The 12,495-nt window shown below is 38.1% G+C and overlaps 1 protein-coding gene across 6 annotated transcripts in view; it reads right to left on the minus strand.

The window, feature by feature from the left end:
- Positions 1-40: 40 nt before the first annotated feature.
- The window catches only part of LOC100647333 (sodium/potassium-transporting ATPase subunit alpha), a 187,741-nt gene continuing 175,286 nt past the window's right edge, over positions 41-12,495 (minus strand). For 5 of the 6 annotated variants that reach the window (XM_012308483.3, XM_012308488.3, XM_012308486.3 and 2 more), the window contains 3 exons: positions 6,732-6,906; positions 6,349-6,581; positions 41-5,749 (listed from right to left, as the gene is read on the minus strand). In XM_012308483.3, the coding sequence (XP_012163873.1) occupies positions 5,629-5,749; positions 6,349-6,581; positions 6,732-6,906 (529 nt within the window). In that variant the 3' untranslated portion in view covers positions 41-5,628. Of the gene's footprint in view, positions 5,750-6,348; positions 6,582-6,731; positions 6,907-10,702; positions 10,798-12,495 lie in introns of all 6 variants that reach the window. The other variant, XM_012308484.3, reaches the window with a different exon arrangement.

Here is a 12,495-nt window from a genome sequence, read left to right on the forward strand (position 1 = left end):
GTGCTGAAAGTACCAGTCAGGAAGGTAGGATAAAGAGTGCTTTATTAATTATGTATTTTTTATTTAACATCAAAAGTAATGACACTTGGGTTGGACAATGTCTCTCATTTCTTCCTTAATGTAATTCACGTGTGAAAACAGAACTTACAGAATAATCAATATGAAAGGAATCGTCAATCAGAAGAGATTGTTTGGTAGAGCGGTGTACATTTTCTTTTCATTTATCTCTGAGCGTGTACGTGTGTATATCTCTCTCTATGTTCGCACGTGTCTCTCAGCGTGTGTAGTGTGTATGTGTGTGGGGTGTGTATCATATATGCGGCGCTAAAACGAAAAACAGAAAAAGAGTATGAAACCCGTATGGAAAAGGCGGACCATTTAAACAGACCACCTTCTCGTGGGTCACCGTTCATGCGCGATCCGTTTGTCCGTCTGCAGTTATTTAAAATATGTACAATATTAATAAAACATCATTCATTTTTTTTTTTTGTTTATATTTTAATCATTCAATGATTCTGTTGTGATGTGGCGGGCTGTGCAGGGGCGACGTTTCACAGAATTCTCGTGACACTGTTCTTTATTATTTTAAGCATTTGTTTTCTTTTTTATCTCCTCCTCAATTCCCAGATTTTTGATTTTATTTTTTGAACTCGAATATTTTACTGCCAATTATTATTGTGTTCGATCGCGGCAACAGAAAAGCGAAGAATCCGTTATATTAAAACACACGATCTCTCGCCCACATTCACACATTTCTCTTTTTCTCCCGCTCTTTTACGCCGATTCACCCGAAAAACCAGTTTTGCGACGATTGCGTTGTTTTTGGCGAGGTTACCCGTTTGCAGAACACGAAAAGATTTGCGACTCGTTTACCGAGGATTGTCTTTTCCTATGAATCCGCGGGCGTAATACAAGTGAGAAGAAAACGATGGCGTCGCCGAAACGAGGGAATACAATATAGCCGCAAATCCATCCGCGTAACCGGAAACGTAGCGAAAAGAAAACAAAGAAGAAAAGAAAAACACGGTTTTGTACGTAAAAGGACCACTGAAGATGTATGTATTTCTAAGGAAAAAAAAAAAAAAAAAGAAAAAAGATATATTTATAAAAGAGAAAGAAATAAAAGATATACCACGCGCACAGAACGAAGCAAAAGCGGATTCTCTCGTTTGTGTCCCGCTCAGTCCGCCGCAAGATATTGTGGTCTTAGACCGAATTTTTTTCCTCTCATTGCCACTTTTCCTTGATTTTCTATGTTTTCTCTCTCGCGCGCTCTCTCTCTCTCCCTTACTCTCGTCATCGTCGTCGTTATACTTTTCATATCTTTATCTTTGTTCTCTTTTTTTTGTTCGCTTATACGTACTTTGTTTTTTTTCTTCAACAACACGATCTAGACTAAACCATATATAATAATTACATCTAATAATATCTTATTGTAACATGTATTATATTATAATTATTATTATTATATTATTAATGTTTAAATTATTTGCCTAAAGTAAAGAGGCGCACGACGGCAAAGCATTTTTTTTTTGGGCTCCTACGCCCCCCGGGCACGGAACACCCTGTCGACAAACCACGGATCCTCCGATCCAGCTCCGGTACCCATGTCGGGAGCGATTTTACTGAAATGAATGGGCCAATGCATCATCCCCCCTACCGCCATGCTTATACCTCGCTATCACTCCTCGATCTCTCTTCTTTCCGATTCTATCTTTTCTTTTCGTTCGCGTCCTATCTCAAAACACGGGGATCCGCTGAAGGCAATCTGTTTCCCATTTTTTGTTTTTCTTTTCTTTTCTTTTTGTTTGGTTCGATTTCGTTGTGACAGGAATGATCGATCTTTCTAGATAACACACACACGGAGCTATCGGTATACACTGTCCCGCAACGTGAAACCAAGAAACACCATGAAAAACGGAATTAACTGGCATAACATTAAACATCTCTCTGCTTCTCAACATCTAGCACTGTAACGACTGATTCATGTTTTTTATTTCGACAATTTTCGAGCATCTTCCCCTTCCGCGAAGAAGAAGAGAACTGGGGACGTTTTTTTAATGTGATCATTTCGTATGTACTTTTTTGTCGGTGTGTAATCAAAGTCCGAGTTCGACGAGCAACGCGACGGTACACTGCTGCCCTCTATCTGTTTCTCCTCACTTTTTTCTTTCCTGTCCCGGTTTCTTTCAAAGAGTTATCGGTTGGATTTAAATGACGATCCACGTGTCTCAAAAAACGATTCGGTTAAAGCTTCGCCGGTCCTACCGAATTTTTTTGATTGAATTTGATTATTCAAAATTCAACATGGTTGTTACGTGTTTGTGAACGGGGCCGAATAATTCAACCAGCCCCTCGCGCGCACAACAGAGAAAATTCATCGGAAGGGCTGGAGGAAAGTCGTAGCCCGTGGAATATATATTTCTTTCTTATATTCGCGAACATGGTAAAATTCGGCGGGATTGGCAAGCGAAGAACGTGTTACGCGTGTACGGCACCTCGAGAACACCTCGATTATTGAACACTTAGGGTAGTTTTGGGGCCAGGGCCGCCGAGCGAGCGTCACCCTTCGTCTACCTGAATCCTCGATGGTCCGTTCGCCTTGATTCGCGTGGAACAGAGGAACCAGAGAACGTGGTAAACACATCGAGGCTGTTCGTTGATTTCGGGGTATCGTCGCAATTATGGCAAACGACGATGAAATTTATTCGACAAACGAGTTTGTCATTACCTACGCTCCGCCCCGGTTCTCCGCTCGAAACGAAGCGCCCTCTTCACCGACGTTGCCAGTGCATGCGCGCGCGTACACATCGAAAAGCCGCGAAAGCGAGCAACAAGGATTCAAAATCGATATATAGGCAAAAAGAGAAACGAAAACGAATTTTTGTTGGTATGCGTTTTTTTTCACATCGAAGAAGCTCGAAATAAGACCTGATATGATCGCACGTCTCGGATCGTCCCGGCCCGAAAAGTCGCGTGGCAGGCATTTTAAGTCACCTTCGTTCGTTTTGTTCGTTTTTTTTTTAGATTTTTCTTTTTGTATTGTTGGTGGTGGCTTGTTGTTGCTCCTACAAAATTCGAAGGGGCGTTGTTTCGATACTGACACACACATACACACGACAGACCGCGGGTTGGTGGTACAGGGCGTTCTGCGTTCGGGGGTCAATATGATTTATAGCGAGCTGTCCCGCTGGCGTTTTTAAACCTATGAAGAAACTAAGAGAATGAATTTATACCTTTTTTTTTTCCTTTACTTTTAGTTTCGCCTAAGTAAGAATGTTTTTTTTTTACTGTTTTTTATCTGTCTGTATTTTTTCTTCGTTTCCACTCTGTGCTTTTCCTATATCATTACCATCCTCTACTAGCATTTTTTAATATCCTGTTACCTCGACTATCATAGCGCCCTCACCCATGGAAACCACATAGCTCCCAGAGTAGCGCGACTATTTTGAATTCTTACATGTCTACTCAGCTCGTCTTCTCTTCTTTTCTTTTAATCATTAACATTTCTGTAATTTATTTGTCCAGTTTCGTCAGTGGTACGCAGGTTGTCCAGTTCAATGGCTCCCAAAACCGTGACCACCGCTTTACCATTTGCTCGCGCGCAACTTAAACAACGTGTATCTTCTCTATTCTTACTATGTCCGTCTTCTTCTTTGTTTCTTCGTTTATCTAGTTTATGTATTCTCTTCCGTTGGTAGTGATTCAGTTGATAGTTACTTATTATACTGTCTGTTTGCCGTCTTCGTTCCCCGTGCTGCCCCCGTGCGTCTAATATCTTTCTTCTTTCTTCTCTTTTCTTCCTTTCATATTCTCATTTTCAGCTTTCTCTTTTTTGCAGTCCAATCCTGGCCCGTTCTCTTCATTCGCGTAGCAGTTCTCATGCAGAGACTCACAAACTACTAGAATATCTACACGATGCGACTTCTGGCTTCTTCGACAGCTACTCGGATTTTAAAGACTCGAACCGAACAACATTACTTGTAATAAGAATAATAATGAGTACTGTAAACGCGCTTCCATTACTTCTGTATTCTTATCCTTTTTTGCTGTTTTTTTGTCATTTTTTAAATTTCTTTTGGGTTCTTTTTATTATGCTCCCTTTCATTCTCGCTCACTCCCTCTCTGTCGCGTTATGAATAACTTTTAGGGCGTGCCAATCTAGCGTACTGATTTTCTTGTTTCATTGTTATTTTTTTTTCTTTAATTAACAATTAAGAAGTTTCTATGTAAGACTGTAGGTGTCACGAGACGTCTATCTGTAAATACGTTTTTCTTTCGTGTGTGTCGATTGCGAATGATATATTCTCGTTATCGATTCTTAAACTTCTGCATCAGTGTAACATTTATAATACCGCTCTTATTTATTTATTTTTTTTTTTAAATCGTGACTACATTGCATTTTTTAATTCTTTTTTTTTTAAACTCTTAACAAGGGCGTGCCAATCTAGCGCAGTGTTCTTTTGCTCCTTTACTTAAAGGGATGCCTATATGAATATTTTTTTCTCTGATATCACAAGACATCTAACGGAATGCTCCATCGATGCTAAGTTATCCGCTTTTTTTTTCTCTAAAAGATTCATCCATGTCGTACACCCGTCGACGTTCATACGGATGTGCGCGTTATCCGACGATTTGTCGCCATTTTCAGTATCCCTCCGTTTCCAAAAAGATACACGGGTGTCCACTGCCGGGCTTGTACTTTTCATACAGTCTCTTTTCTCCTCGATGACTTCATTCGACGCCGTTTTTCTTCTTTTTCTTCTTATTCTCGTGTCTTAGGCCCTACTATTTATGTACTTCTTCTTTATCATACGTTCGTCGATGATCAGATGGCAGCACTAATCCCTATAAACCTCGTGAATCATATCAGACATGTGTGTACCCGGAAGTTCGAAGTCTTCCTGACGACGTTGCTCGTAGAACCCTTTATTGTTTCTTCGTCGATTCCTTCGATGTTTCTCGAACGACGAACTCTCTGTTTAATGATACACCGGCACGCGCGTGCAAGCAACTCGCAGAGCCAGAACGACGAACGTTTTCTTCTTCTTATTTTTTTCATATAACTTCTTCTTTTTTCTTCTCCCTTTTCATTCATCCACTTCGTATTTCGTTCTTGTTTTGTACTTCACACATCATCTAACGAGAGTGCTCGCAAGCCATTTATCTACTCCCACGCGAGAAGCGCTTTTTATTGTTTGTTCAGTAAAACAACAGCAAGACACTCTATATTGTAATGACTATGGCGATGGTTCGTTCGACGATTCGGCTCGGCTGATGCGAATTGTCCCCATCTAAAATAATATCATCATCACGCGACAGTACGGTTAGACCCGAATAGCACGCCCCATGGGTAAAATATGTGTGTGTGTGTATTTAACGTGAGTGATTTTTAACGTTTTCATCTTTTTTTCCCCATTGTTTGGTTGTTTCATGTTTTTTTGTTTTTTTGGTTTTGTTTCGTATATTTTTTTTTGCTCATTTTTTAGTTATTAGTTTCTCGGTGTATATCTGCGTGGGTAATATGCATATCTCACTCTCTCTTTCTCTCATCATTCTCTCTGCATCTCTCGCTCTTGTAACTCTTGCGCGCGCGCTCTGCGTGTATGATTAAATTTTTCTTCGCATTTAATAGTAAGTTTCTTGCTCGAGCCAGCCTCCTGGATTCCGGCGGAGGTAGAATCGTCTCGTCTCATCGTAGATGAAGATGGCGAACATGAAGGGAATTGCGGGCAGCCACCAGACGAATCTAAAATACACGACAACGTATTTAACTATTCTGTTCTTTTTGTTTGTGTCTTATTTGTGAGGAACATAAGGTCACGTTTCTACATATATAAAGTATACGTGTAACTAAGTAAAGGGTGGCTATATACATGGAAATGTGATTTAAGATACCTTGAACGATTGGAAACATGAATGAAAAGGGAAATAATATCTAAGGAATCTAAAAAGCTAACGTTATTATTGTTATGTTAGAAACGCGCCTTAAGCTCTTAGATTACATTCAAGATACTTAAGAAACATCGCTTTGTTATAATGAGCATATTATTATGAAAATATAGAGACCTAAGGTATTTGACATTAACAATTAGAAATTTGAATAAAAAAGAGCAAATATCTAGGTATTTAAAAGGTTGAATTATTATTATATTAGAAACATGCCTTAAGCTCTTATATTTCATTTAAAGTACTCAGAAAAAAAAGAAGTACTAGATACTTGTTTCATCGTTTGCAGAATTTCTTCTAATCTCGTAGAGATTGTACGGTATAAAATTATTTTTTTTACACGTGTCTTGGATATAGAAAATGATTTAAAAAACGTATTAAAGGTAATTAAAGGCTTACTTGAGAGGGAACATGCGGAGACCCTTGTCCATGCCGGGTGTGTAGCTTAGGAACGCGGCGAGGGCGGTCTCGAATATTAAACCAAAGTTCAGGGCCCAGTTTCTCATTCCCTGGTGGATGATGGAATTGCGTCGCGTCTTACAAACGATCAGATCGGCCCACTGCACGATAACGATCGAAACGAAGAATGCTGTGTGGCAGGTGAATTCCAGTGTCTTACGATCCCTGTATGTCTGTGAAAATATAACGAGAATATAAGTGAGTATTATTCTTAACTTTAATTTCTGAAATTTATATTTAAATACTTGATAGAAGAAATAAATTATGATTGAGATTTGAAACAATTCTGGAGATTTGTTATTTGATAGTTTCTTAGAATTTACCCATTCCTGGCCATAGCTGTCACGAAGATCATTGATAGCCTTGGAGTCCCATTGTTTTCGAATGCCGAAAAGATGCAGCGGCAGGAATCCGTTTTCAGCCATAATTACGAAGTAGACGAAGAAGCCGGCGGCTGCCTGGATCATACCGATCTGACCATACGCCATCGAAATAAGCCTGTGCATAGAGAATTCCATTTAGATAGTCGTCGATCGCTCGGAATCATGGGTTTTGCAATAAGATTCTGACTTTCAAGGAATTCATTTCTGTTTCAGTGTACTAACAATTTCTTCAGAAACGAGGGAAGGTATATATACGATATGCAAAAAATAGAAAAAGAAGGTTTCAATTAAAAATCAAAAAGAACATGTACTTTAAAACTTCCCATAGACGAGCGATTTTTAATTTTTTCGTAAAGCAAATTACATAGTTCATGCTCGGCTCTAATTTCTTTACCGTTCTAGGCATTCGAGGAATCTAACAAAATTCTAGAATACTTATCAATGACTCTGTTACCTTGCATTATGGTTTTTTAAGTGAAATGTCTAATACCCTTTCCAATAAAAATAGAAATTCGGATAAAGAAATGCAAAAAGTGAAACTTTACTACGGCCTTGCCTATAAAGAGATAAAGCGCGAATCGAGCAAAGATGATTATTGTTTCGAAATAAAAATCCATTATTTCGTATAAATGTTCGAATGAAAATAAAAACGTCCGTATTGAAGAAGACTTTTGAAGTTATTTTAAAAAAGCATCAATTATTCACAAAGGGACTACCTAAGGTATCAATAAAGCTATCCCTACTTTCTATATCCTAGGTATATTTTAAAAAAATAAAAGACCTTCCTTTTCCTAGGAAAATATTATTGGAAACTCTTTGAAAGTCAGACGAAGCATCTGTATGTGTCTGCCACTAATCATCTAAGTTCGCCTCTAACAGCCTAAGGTGGTGTTCATACGGAAGCTGTAGTCACCTAGGATTTGAAATGCGGATTACTTACCGACTCGGAACGCAGGCGGTAACGATCGGTTCTTCACACTGATGCATGCCACACAAAGCGCAAGGCACAAAGACGCACACATTTTTTCATGGTTATTCATCATCAAGCCTCACGGTGTATTTTCTCAAAAAGATAAACAATAATCGAGCTTCCTACATGCAGATTTTGGTGCACGTGCAAAAGGTAGCTCGGTGAAGCCGTGAGATTTGACGTGGTCAGCAAACGTATCGAAGCAGCATCAAGTATTCATTAGCATCCGTGTGTGTTAATTTCATTATAGAGCTAACTATGTGCCTGGTTGTTTTCTTCAACCTTTTATACTTTGCTACAAAATACGTGGCCGTAGGAACATTGGAACTTTCGGTCGATTGATTTATTGTTCTAATAGATTAGTATTTTTAGGAATCGATTGGAAGTTATACAATTTTTAGAAATTCCACGAGCTTCAATCACCCTCGAATTTAATTACCGAAATTCAATATGATAAAATCCTTCAAATTTGTGTAAACGCACAGGTTTCATTAGGGACCTGTATATTTGACAAGCTCTATGTAATAAAGTTGTTATAGTTAACGTAATAAATACTTAATCGTATCAAATTCGATCACCACAATTTAATGCACAGAATAGCAGGAAAATTTATCGCTATTCGAATTTCACACGAAGATTTACTACTATCAAGATTATTATTATTATATTTCATGAACAACGACCAGTTCACATCGATTAGCTCCACAACCATAATAATATCATTCCCATGCACCAGGCCGCGTGTCACGCATTATCATCAGTCAATTAGCTTGGTCAGGCGTTGCAGATCGAATAAAGAAAACGAAGAAAAATCATGGCGTATAGTTTGTAAATCAACGGATCTCGCGTGTGAGGCACGCGGCGAAAGATTTCATCGGTCAAGAATATTAGGATAGAAAATAGAGCGGGCAGTAAGGCGCGTCGTCGAAGATTATAAAATAAATTACAAGCTGTTAGTGACCCACTATCTCTCGTTCGTGTTATCACTTCATCGTAATCAGCCTTTTAATAACGCAAAATCGACTCGTTGATTATTCTGAACATTGTTCAGGCCGTGCACATTTCTATCACTATCATCGTTATTATATTACTTTTTCTATAAACCACGAAGCAGCTCAGCTTAGTTTTGCTCATTCTTATTAACTTGTTAACTTTTTTCGCATTTTTCCTCTACTAATCTATTTTTTCTTCTTCTTTTTTTTTTTTTTTAATTGTCAATACTTTCTAAGTTTCAGCTTTAGTATACATCGCACACATACGTAGTGCAATGGCTACGAAAATACGTGTAAATCGTTTGTGAAAGAAACAAATAAAAGCTGGACCACAAGTTTTTTTTTTAATTAGGCGCAAGACGAATCGGCGGTTAGTTTCGTTCGAGCCGTTCGATCGAATCTTTTTCTCTAAGTGTGGCAAAAGCATTTGGCATTCCCAACACTGTAACTGTTCCTAGATTAGGTTACTTGCTTGTGCTATCACTAATCAACTAATTTTCCTAGAGACTTTGTGTTACTTTGAGCCTTCGTCGAGGTTTTGTAGAGTGTCAACCGAGACTCTTTCAGATCTTTTGTCTTCTTTTCTTATTTTATTATCGTTTTTTTTTCTTTTTTTTTTACCGGTCTTATCTTTTTTCATTCATCTTTCTGACAAATCTCTCGACCAGACTAATTTTACAAAATTGTTATCACATTTACTCGGTTTAATGGAATTTTAATCGATACTATATTTATCTTTTTTATTTTGTTTCAAGTGTTTTTGATTCGGGAGAAGAAATTGGTCGCGATTTCGACTTTGTGTTTACGTGTGTGAAATTTCTCAAGTATTTTCCATGTCTTATCATTTCTTCTCAACGGAGTGCAGACGAAAGTGCACACAATAAAATACGATATAAAAAGAACAATTTATCATTGTCGCGTGCAGTAACAAAATAAAGATCAAGCGAGTGACCATCGAGACAATGAGAGATCTGTAGTTCAGAAATAAAACGTACGACTCCGACATTTCAGTAGACACTCTGTCAATGGTGTGTAACAATCATGTGTTCCGTGTGTTATTTGCGTACGTATGCGTACATACATACGTACGCGTCCAGTGTGGTGCGTAAGACAGGCCAAATATTAATTAGAAATTTCTAATACTCTTCTTAATTACTAATTTCTTCATACTTCGTATCAATTTTATATAATTTGTTATATCATATTATATAAATAATTTTCTTTTCGAATAAAAAGAATTTTTGCTGGTTAATATGAGGACGTAAGCTTTGTCGAAAATTCGTCAGAGATGTTTGAGAGCAAAATTTTACACATTTAATAAAATCCTCGCGAATCCTATCGATTCAATTTTTCGAATTCTGGATTTAAATCTCAAGGCTTCATGGAAGAAATTTACACGATCTCGAAACTGACTGGTCGATATGCTATTCGAGATTCATTGCTCAATATCATTTCCATCGAATAAAAAATATCCATTAGAATGCCTTTCCAATTTTCCTTAATTCTCAAAGATATAATACGATCCTTCGAACTTCAACAATTCTACGAAATTCACGATAATTTATCTCGAACACCGCTGACTTGGTTAATCTCCGATAAAAATTCTAAGATCATCTAGGAAGCTCTTCTCTATACAGAAGCTATCAAAAACTATGAAATTCTCAGTCCGAAAAAAGAAAACAAAGAAAATAACGTAAAGAGGTAAAGCTATAAACAAAGTCTCTCAGAATAATCAGCAGCAAAGATTTGACCATCCAGCGCACCATGTACCTGTGTGTATGTCTTTCTGTATATGAATATGCATGTATCTCTGTATATTTCTCTGTACGTTATATGTAAGTAGGTGTTCGTGTTCGAATGTTAATATGCGTCTGCAGCTTTGGATGTGAGTGCATGGGTTTTTGCTAGATAATAGATTGGTTTTTCTGGTGGGTAGTTGGGAGACCCACCTTCGGTTGACAAGATTGTCTCTGTAAGGATCGCGGGGCTGGCGTTTCATAATGTCCGACTCCGGTGCCTCGTAAGCTAGCGAGATGGCCGGCACCTGCCATCCACCATTGATTAGAAAAAATACGTGTACCAAGCACCCCGTACACCGTACAAGATAGATATATATACACACATGTATGCATATTTACATTATATTTACAAGATTAAAGTGCAGACGAAAGAGCCAGGAAGTGCCACGTGATCTTACACTTGTAGTCAATACAGAACTGACCAAGGAAAAAAAGAGAGATTCGTGGCTGTTTTCCATTGGCCGTGGTTCCTACACTTCCTCTCGTTTCGTTCTTCCCACAGGAAAATTATAAGGAACGCTTTCGTACGCTTCCTCCTGGGGAACAACTACCAAGGGGCTGATCTTCCGCTGAATTGCAACTTTTATTGTTACGTATATATATAATTACGTATAATATTACGTAAATATCTTTGTACGTATGTAGAGATATGAAAAGTAGCAATATCGATACCGAAAGTACGATATAATCTTCCATCGTTTCTTTGCGAGTTTGTAAGTTTGCTTCATTCAGCGTGCGAAGAATCGGTCCTCTGAAACGAAGGGAAGATACGCGTAATATTTCGCACATTGAATGTGACTGGAGGATCGTGAAAAGGTTCCTCGAATCACGAATGTGATCTGTGTAGAAATATTCCGTGTAGAATAATCACGATCATTTTCATCTAGACTTCCTTACTTTTTCCTGCACCTCGAGTACGTATAATTTAAGCTTCAGTTTTGTTAGTACGTATCTTCACAGGCATGTGACCCCTCGTTGCACAGAGAGACGTTGTCACGACAACATTTTCAACGCTCGTTTGTCCTCTTACGATATTCTCGAACAACGAAAAATGTTGACGAATCAGTAAACCGGAAAATATTCGGCATATTTAATGGAAAAGAAACAGATAGGCTCTCTAGTGCACGAGGGATCGTGAATGGCCTTGTTCCTCCCATGTTATATTAATATAAAATGCACATCGGGCCCGGTGAGAGCCACGAGCATCAGATGATAAATTTCGATCGGCGAAGAAAGGTGGGTATCTTTATAATAATTAAAAAAGTATGTCTCGCTCGGTCGTTCAGCGGTCGTTAGAAAGTTGCCAGTCGCAGAAGTGGTAGAAGGCAGCGGCGGTAGGCAGCGCATTACAGAATAAAATGTGAGAGGACTGTAAAGAATAAAAAACTGCAAAGAAGAGATCATGACGCCTAAAAAAAATGGTACAAAGTGGTGCCATATTTATTTTGTTCCGTCTCAGATTACTTCTTTCGTATTTCTTTCTCTCCCTCTCTTTCTCTCTCTCTCTCTCTCTCTCTCTCTCTCTCTTCCTATTTTTCTTAATCACCTTGTCGTATTTCCCTTAGGTCACAGTATCTTTCGTCTCGTTCGTTACGGTTCGTCTTATACGTGGATACAACTTATGAAAGTATAACAAATGGTTAAATAGGTGATATAGTAGATCAAATAGTGGATAATATAAAATATTGAGGTAGTAGCAGCGGCACAGCTGTGTGACAATAGAGTATTTAAAAAAAGTAGTATAATGACAGTAGTGGCTATCTTCTTTTTTGTTTAATAATAATAATAATAATAATAGTAGTAGTAGTAGTAGTAATAGTAGTAATAGTATTAGTTACTGGTAATAACAGTAAATATGCGTGTGTGGTCGTGACGGCGTTATTATTGTAAATTGTAAAAAAAAAAGAAACAGTAGTAACAAGAGAAGTGTGGTAAACAATCGT

The sequence above is a fragment of the Bombus terrestris genome, chromosome 5, assembly GCF_910591885.1.
Source record: "Bombus terrestris chromosome 5, iyBomTerr1.2, whole genome shotgun sequence".
NCBI lineage: Eukaryota > Metazoa > Arthropoda > Insecta > Hymenoptera > Apidae > Bombus > Bombus terrestris.